Source organism: Phyllobates terribilis, unplaced genomic scaffold (genome assembly GCF_046119375.1).
Source record: "Phyllobates terribilis strain yellow unplaced genomic scaffold, ASM4611937v1 Scaffold_4__5_contigs__length_816908805, whole genome shotgun sequence".
NCBI classification, from domain to species: Eukaryota; Metazoa; Chordata; class Amphibia; order Anura; family Dendrobatidae; genus Phyllobates; species Phyllobates terribilis.
In genome coordinates this window covers 213,565,198-213,573,913 of record NW_027362764.1, presented here as the reverse complement: position 1 = coordinate 213,573,913, position 8,716 = coordinate 213,565,198, and the positions used below count along the sequence as shown (strand labels likewise).

General features: G+C 43.8%; 1 protein-coding gene across 1 annotated transcript; it reads left to right on the top strand.

Annotated features, from left to right (window-relative positions):
• Positions 1–2,335: 2,335 nt before the first annotated feature.
• On the top strand, positions 2,336–8,474 carry RPL14 (ribosomal protein L14). The gene is made up of 6 exons (XM_073676585.1): positions 2,336–2,575; positions 3,607–3,708; positions 3,886–3,980; positions 4,703–4,802; positions 8,145–8,198; positions 8,363–8,474. The coding sequence occupies exons 1-6, from the start codon at positions 2,351–2,353 to the stop codon at positions 8,429–8,431; spliced, it is 645 nt and encodes a 214-aa protein (XP_073532686.1). The 5' UTR covers positions 2,336–2,350; the 3' UTR covers positions 8,432–8,474.
• The last annotated feature ends 242 nt before the right edge of the window (positions 8,475–8,716 follow it).

The window sequence follows — 8,716 nt, the reverse complement described above, 5'->3', positions numbered from 1 at the left end:
GTGCTACACCAGATGACCTGGCCTCTACAGTCACCAGAACTGAACCCAATCGAGATTGTTTGGGGTGAGCTGGACCACAGAGTGAAGGCAAAAGGGCCAACGAGTGCTAAGCATCTCTGGGAACTCCTTCAAGATTGTTGGAAGACCATTTCTGGTGACTACCTCTTGAAGCTCATCAAGAGAATGCCAAGAGTGTGCAAAGCAGTCATCAAAGCAAAAGGTGGCTACTTTGAAGAACCTAGAATATAAGACATATTTTCAGTTGTTTCACACTTTTTTGTTAAGTATATAATTCCACATGTGTTAATTCATAGTTTTGATGCCTTCAGTGTGAATGTACAATTTTCATAGTCATGAAAATACAGAAAAATCTTTAAATGAGAAGGTGTGTCCAAACTTTTGGTCTGTACTGTATATATATATATATATATATATATATATATATATATATATATATATATATTTCTCTGCGGTATCTGTGTATCATGAATCGTTGTATGTGTTAAAGGGGCCCACAAAAATCTGGAACCGGCCCTGTCCATTACCCATCAGAACCAGAGCAGATTATCACAGGGTGATACAGGCAGGTAGTTGGCATAGCAAGAATAGAGTGAGGACAGTTCATATCTTGTCTGACTACATTTAGCATTGACCTTTTGTATAAGCAATGCACCTCAATAATGCCGCTTACATTTTTGCAGTGCCCTGTTGCTTGAGTATCAATGGCTCTTCCACATTGACCTCTGCATTTATTGTATGACTTTTCACCATTTTTTCTGCCATTCTCACCAATTTGTATTAATTCCATGTCATAACCCCTGCATTCTTACAGTGGATAATGGTTCTCTCTCTTAAGGCATGTTCACATGTTTATTTGCCATCTGGAATTGCACATGAAAAATTTCCAGTGACTTACGTTAGCAGCAAAGTGACTGTGAATGTAAAAATAATAAAATCAGCCGTAGTCACCTTTGCTTTCTCCAGTGCTAGCTCTCCCACACTGCTCCAGTCCTTGGCTGCAGTAGTGATACCATGACTAAAGCGAAGTGGCTGCTTCAGCTAATCACTGGGCTCATCGGTGACGCGGATGTAGATGGCATCATTTTTATTTTATGCTAAGTCACTTCCGTAACTTTACCCAGTCCTTTATATGTACCCCTACAGAAATATAGCTCCTAATGAAGACCCTTAGTGTTGTGACATAGTACAGTGATCCATTCATGGCCCCCACACATTATAATACTCCCACAGTACATTCTTCTCTCACACATTCTGATACCCTGATTTAGAGTAGACCCACACAATAATTTGGATGTGTGTCCAGTCACATCCCTGCAGAGCTTCTACTGACTGGTCTCTTCTACCCGGTTATGTGACCTGAGAATGTCACCTGACCTGCAGATCCTTTAGTTTCTACATTGATGGAATGGTGGAGCAGGGGTCTGGTGTCTCCCAGTGCCACCAGTAGAGTACACCCACACTGGCGTATAACTTGCACCAGTGCTATCAGATGTTATACTATTGAGCAGTGCCAACTAGCAATTTTTTTTTCTCATGCTGAGTTGGCATGAGAAAAAAAATTGCTGCATGCTGTGATTGTCAGAGTATATTAGACAGCGCGCACAGATACAAGTCTATGGGTGCGTGCAAAACATCGGACTGCGCTCTGATGTCATCTGAGTGCAGTCCAATATATGCCAACTCACAGAATGGAGAAATTAAGTTCTGGGTCGAGACATACCCCGACCTCCTGATACAGTGATACCTTGAAGCTGGGACAATTGGGAGTTATGTCGCTGTAGTTGGTTTCTTATTCGTCCAGTTTCATACTTGGCAATTTCTTTTCGTCTGTTTTACAGGTTTAACGTCAAAAATAATAAAATACAATGCAGCGTGGAGCCCTGATGTGAATACGCTTAAAAGCAACTGCAAAAGTCATAAAACAGGCATCAAAGTGGGCACTGAAGGACTTTATTGAAAGGGTTAAAGGACTTCCGGCCACTGATCTCACACTGCAGACACAAGATACTGATGCCTCACATCTAATTCAGGTCACTCCGGACTGCGGCCGCTGCTTTGTATTTTATCACTGTGATTTTCTATTTTTGTTGTTAAACCTGTAAAAAAAAAAACTGAAAAAAAGAAATTGTCGAATAAGAAACCAACTTCAGCATCGTTGTTGCGGCAGCCTGTAAACTATTATCGGGAGCAACGTTCACTTGGTTCTGGAACAATGGAAGATGATTTTATTATTTTTGTATAAGGCAAGTCACTGGGATGAAAAAATAGTGAAAAATGGAAAACCCCTTTAAAATAACACCTCCTCTCTCACAACACAGTAGCGGCGGCCATGTTTGCACAGCCCACAGGAGCACGTTGTTCCTCTGTAAACGGAAACCGTTCCCGCGTCACACGTCTTCATACCTCATCCAATCACAGAAAAGATGTAATCTGCTACCTTGTTACTAGCATATGTGACGTACTTCTTTTCTTCCTCATTCATTGGCTCGGCTTCCTGGGTTATCCGGAAAGTGCTGCCCGGGCTCCTTCCTTTCTGCTCGCCGCCGCCATCATGGTGAGTAGGGGACGGCTGCGCTCTGCCTGCTGCGGCCATTGCCCGGGTCCTGGGGTGAATTATAGCAATGGTTATTGTCGTGCGGATCCAGTCCCGGGCGGGTTATCGGTCGCTGTAGACCGGTGTGTGCTGCTGTGATGTGTAAGGAGCAGGCAGAGGGGAGGCCGGGGCGCATGGAGCGCACACGTCCGGAGGTGGAGGCGGCCTGTGCTCCGGGCTGTGCCCACACCGACTGCTCTGCCGTGCACAGGACGGGCAGTGAGGCCGGATTACAGGCAGGTAGTGACGTCACTTATATGCTGTAATATCTGGGGCAGCTGCACTATGTGAGGGATGGGTGACATAGGAAGCCCTCCATGTCTGCAGTACTACAGCATGTCTGACTACACAGGACGTAACAGCTGCTGCCCTGAGTGCGGAGAGGACCGGCTGTTATGTCCTAGGGGCACTAGCCTCCAAACTGCCCCCATGGCAGGCCTGACTACCATTGTGTCTGGAGTAGCTGTATACAGAGGGGAAAATACCGCGCAGTGTATGTGCTTCTTAAAGTAGGAGCCTGTGGGTGACGAGCCGAGGCATCTGCTGGGGAATCCTCCCCAGGCTATCACCCCATATACATATAAGTCTGCACAATCAGCCGGTTTAAGTGGGATCTGCAGACTCTCGTGTACAGGGCTTCTCTGAAAGATTATAGTGGGAGACACATAGGGTGAATTCTAAGCACCCAGCCTGTCCATTCATTAGTTCTTCAGTAGATGCAGTGACACTATACACAACTACCGAGCCACGTATCCCTTGGCTCGGGGGTGGGGAGGGTGGTGGCAGTCCGCCGATCAGCGGGCTCCTGTGTGTGTGGACGACGTGGCTGTCCGCTGATCAGTGGCTCGTTGGTGGGTGGGGGGACATGGCTGTCTTGCGATCAGTTGTTCACCTTCTGATCTGCAGGGAAGCTTAAAGTTAGGAGGCTGCGACTCAAGTTCCCTATTTGATTTATTTGGGATTTCACATATTAACGGTTTACTTCTCTGCAGGTGTTTAAACGCTACGTCCAGATCGGCCGTGTTGCCTACATTTCCTTCGGACCCCATGCTGGCAAACTGGTGGCAATTGTTGATGTCATCGACCAGAACAGGGTAACTATTAGCTGTGTGTGATATTGGCATCATGAATGTTAGTTTTTCTATTATGATAGGTGCAGGTTCCAGAATTCGGAAGTGCATCTAGGACATATCACTGGGAATTGGGAGGAGTCTGCTTAATGTCTGAGTTGGGAATAGCCCAGTATAATGTAATCTACTCCATCCTCACAGGCTCTTGTTGATGGACCCTGCAGTGGTGTGAGGAGACAGGCCATGCCCTTCAAATGCATGCACCTTACCAACTTTGTTCTCAAGTTTCCACACAGGTGTGTATGATGCCCTCTTTGTTTTTTCAGTTTGTTTTTTTATAAACTGTGTATTTGGTAGTTTAATTTTCTACGTGCATTTCTCAATGTTTTTAGAAGTTGTTTTTTTTATATATACACAAACTTTAATTATATGCTACTGGTTCTAAATGTTAAAATGTTGTGCTGCTTACAAATCATTTATGTCAGCATAAAAATAATTAATCACCCAATGAGGGAGAATTTTTCTTGTCCTGGTCCGGTGATCGCTGCCATGTATACATGGACCAATAATGGGAAGCAAGTTGTTTTTTCAAATGCCAAAATCACAGTGTAGGAGTTCACCATACCACAGACGCCCTGCTTTCTGCCTACCAGGAGGGAACTGACAGATCCAGCGTAATCAGGACTGTCTTGGACTGTTCGCTTTCAGATACTGTAACATTATGCTACTGCCTTTGCAGCAGCACTGAAGCTGGCCTGGGATTGAGTTATAAGTGCAAACCTAGCCATCTTCAGTATTATTAAAAAGAGCTGGAAGCGCCGTGTGTGTTCAGCCACCGTTGCTAGACTCCAGCGGTGGCTGGAAACCTAGGCAACCTGCGGTAAGCAATGAATGTAAACTGCAAAATTTTTACAAGCACTTTGCAATTTTACCCATGTAATAAGTTGGGGCCTTTTAGTTAAATAGATTATTGATGTTTCTTATAACCTCTGACTAAAGATTGCTTTTATGATTTTAGCGCTCGGCAAAAATGTGTTCGTGTTGCTTGGGAGAAGGAGAAGGTTAATGAGAAATGGGCTGAAACAAACTGGGCCAAGAGGATTGATGCCAGACAGAGGGTATGTTTAATCTGTAAACTGTTTCATAGCGACTTTGCCACCTCTATGGTGTTTATCTGGATTGGCTTACCATCATGTACAATACTATTGTGCTCTCATTATGTTGGTTTGTGTGTTGTGAGTGTGGGGTGGTCTCCTGATTTTTTTTCCCCTCAATGACAGATGGGGGGGGGGGGGGGATTATCAGGAATATTGGGTTTCAACATGCTGGTCTGTATTTCTTTCCAGAGATAAGCTTCTGCCAGTAGTGAGTGACTTATTGCAAGTCAGAAAACCTGTTTGCATGGCCTAGATTGTGTGTGACCAGCTTTAATGTAAAGGCAAAGTCTTTTCGTTACTATCTACCTTATATCTGGGTGTTTCTCTTAACCCCTTTACAGCCTGTGGCTTATTAGTACGCAACAGGCTGTCATCCCCTGTTCAGTGTGGGCTCCTGTGCTGAGCCCACACTGAATCGGGCACATGTCAGCTGATTCTTATAGCTGACATGTGCCCACAACAGCCGCGGGTGGAATCGTGATCCACCCGCGGCTGTTAACATGTTAAATGCCGCTGTCAATCTCTGACAGCGGCATTTAACATCGCCGCACCGGAAGCGCGTCACTTACCCCGCCCATCAGTGACCCCGTCACGTGATCACAGGTCATCGATGCGTGGGCATGACAACCCTGGGTCTGCTGCAGACCCCAGTGGTTGTCATGCGCTGATCGCTATGAGTGCCACCTAGTGGTCGGCGTTTATAGCACAGGACCATTTCTGCTACGTAGAGGTGATCTGCTCATCACCTCTATGTAGCAGAAGCGATCGGTTCTAGTTCAGTATTGCCCGATTTATCAATATAAAAAAAGAATTAATCCGATTGGTAAACGGCGTAATGAGAAAAAAATTCTAAACACCAGAATTACGTTTTTTGGTCGCCGCAACATTGCAATAAAATGCAGTAATGGGTGATCAAAACATCGGATCTACCCCAAAATGGTATCAATAAAAACTTCAGCTCGGCGCACAAAAAATAAGCCTGCACCCGGCCCCAGATCCCGAAAAATGGAGACGCTTACGGGTCTTGGAAAATGGCGCCTTTTTTCAGCAAAATCTGGAATTTTTTTTTCACCACTTAAATAAAAAAGAACCTATACATGTTTTGTGTCCATGAACTCGTAATGACCTGGAGAATAATAATGGCAGGTCAGTTTTAGCATTCAGTGAACATGGTAAAAAAAAAAAACATCTGTGGTATTGCACTTTTTTTTGCAATTTCACCGCACTTGGATTTTTTTTCCCGTACACTATATGGTAAAACCAGTGATGTCGTTCTAAAGTACAGCTTGTCCCACAAAAAATAAGCCCTCACCCGGCCATATTGACCGAAAAATAAAAACGCTATGACTCTGGGAACAAGGGGAGCAAAAAACGAAAATGCGGAAAATCCCAGGGTTGCGAAGGGGTTAATGCAGTACTACAACCTGTTCACACAAGTACATCATTTTTATTTGCTGCTGTATGTGCCTGAGCAGGACATTATATAGCAGCCACATGGCATAGAAAACAGGTCAGATGCCGACCGCAATCTCCAATGCTTGTGGCTGGCTTAGCTGTGAATTGTGCGCTCCCCCTGGGCTGCCCAGTTCACAGCTTTAGGTGAAACAATGACATTTTATTATAGCCAATCGTTATGTGCTGAGCTACAATATCTGTCGCTTATGCTCAGTGAGCGAGGAGCATTGCTGGCTGCAGCTCTCTGATCACAATGATCGCTGGTGAGCAGAGAGCTCAAGTCCAGTCCTGCATCCGGGACTTCATCCAGCTGGTAGGAAAGGTCTGTGTGACGTCACTTCTGCCGTGCTGGGGCCGGGACCTGTGCTCACCTCTAGTTCCAGGAGCCACAGCGCTGCAGCCAGCAATGTCATGATGGCATCGCTCTGATCATAATAATGACTGGTGAGTGATTACCAAAGTGGACAGAGGCACGTTGTTAGGATCTTCAAATCAGGGCTGTGGAGTCTGTATAAAATGGACTGACTTTTAAAATACATAATACATTGGGTACAGTAGTTAACTGCAGGATGCGCTGTAAATGTTTTCAGAAGAATTTGGGAAGTTATGAAATGTCCCATAAATGTCTGTTCTATTCCTGATCTAAGGATTTAGGCTTTTAGTTGAGATGAATCTCTGCTGCACTTTATGTACACGCTCAGTAGTGAGGCAGCGCTGTGGAGTCTGATAAATAGAGGAGTTGGAGGTTTGGCTTACCGACACCACAGCCCTGCTTCATATGCTGGTATTTACATCGGCTCCTGGGAGAGCTCGCCACCCAGCTTCCCCGGGAATAGATAGGTTCTTCATCTGCTTTTTCTTGTATCTGTTCCTGGAAAAGCTGATTGGCAAACTCCCATAAACAGATACAAGTAACAATGACTAACATAGGAGGGGAGGGTGAGGGTTGCTTGTCGTCCCACCTTCCCCCTTGTACAGCTGGTCCTAGTTTTTCAGTCACCACCCCTCCTTTTATTAAGAAAAAAAAAATTGCAGTGAAAAGCGATCAAACTGATGTTTGATGCCAATTTATATACACCAGCTCTCCACACTCAAAATCAAGCAGCTCCAACAGAAAAAATAAAAACATTATTATAGGTCTCAGAAAAAAAAAAAAAAATATATATATATATATATATATATATATATATATATATATATATATATATATATATATAAAATAAACTTCTGAATGTATTAATTTTATAATTATAAATCTAAGCAAGTTTGGAATCATTCTCGTGATATTTTTATCATGCTATGAACTTGCAGGATAGCGTCCCACTCATTAAGGGGGTTTTCCACTTTTTAGTGCCTAAATGATGGCATAGTTGTAAAACAGATATTGCAGGTAGTAATTGCCTCCCCACGTTCAGCGTCTGCTCTCCACTGTTGCTCTGATTTGTGTTTTGGGTGCAAAAGTGACGTCACGACTACAGTAAACATCTTAGCTGCAGCCAATCACTGAACCCAGCGACTCGTTCCATCTACATTAGCCGGGCCACTGAGCTGAATGGTTACAGCCGTGATGTGTGCTGTAATAGAGCAGTGACCACTGCAGCCAGAACACAAAGAGCAGATCAACAGTGGAGAGCTGGTGATGGACCTGGGGAGGGTGAGTACGAAATGTTCGCTTTATGCAAGCGATGTACCACTTCTGGGAAAGTAGGAAACCCATCTAACCATGCTTCTAGCAGCTGTAATTTGTGAGTGGCGTCAGTCAGAACGTCAATGTGTTTTTTTGGCACAATGTATGAACCTAACCTATATGTTAGTCTTGTTTAACAACTTTTTTTCTCCACCCTGCAGAAGGCAAAGATGACAGACTTTGACCGCTACAAAGTCATGAAGGCAAAGAAAATGGTAAGTTTATATACTGTTGTATGTAATTATATTTAAGAATAATGAAAATGTGGCTAGCTTGTATCAAATTGTGATTTGGTGTAAAAAAAAAAAAAAAAAAAAAAAAAAAAAAAAAAAAAAAAAAAAAAAAAAACCAAGAAAAAATAATTTTTCTTTTATTATAGAGAAACAAGATCATCCGACATGAGATGAAAAAACTTGTTAAGGAGACTACCAAGAAAGCAAAGGCATAAGCGTCCCTCTTTATGGACAAAATAAACACTTGATTTATAGACCCATCTGTGTCCCTGTCTGTTTATTTTCAGTGATCGTTTTAACCCCTTTACGACCTTGGACGTATAGGTATGTTCAAGGTTGCCTCCCCCTGTTTGATTCGGGCTCTGGCACTGAGCTCGCATCTTTTCCGGCACATGACATCTGATCAGCAGATGGAATCGTGATCCTCCCGCAACTGTTAACATGTTAAATGCCGCTGTCAAATTTGAGTGAGCAAAGTCCCCTTTCCCATAGATTTCCCT

What these genes read in the sequence shown, in the direction of transcription:
- RPL14 (XM_073676585.1), top strand. Translation starts at nt 2,351, where the DNA reads ATGTTTGCACAGCCCACAGGAGCACGTTGTTCCTCTGTAAACGGAAAC. An exon ending in ATGTCATCGACCAGAACAGG is followed by an intron (nt 3,709 to 3,885) that starts GTAACTATTAGC and finishes CCATCCTCACAG; the next exon opens with GCTCTTGTTGATGGACCCTG. An exon ending in GGATTGATGCCAGACAGAGG is followed by an intron (nt 4,803 to 8,144) that starts GTATGTTTAATC and finishes TCCACCCTGCAG; the next exon opens with AAGGCAAAGATGACAGACTT.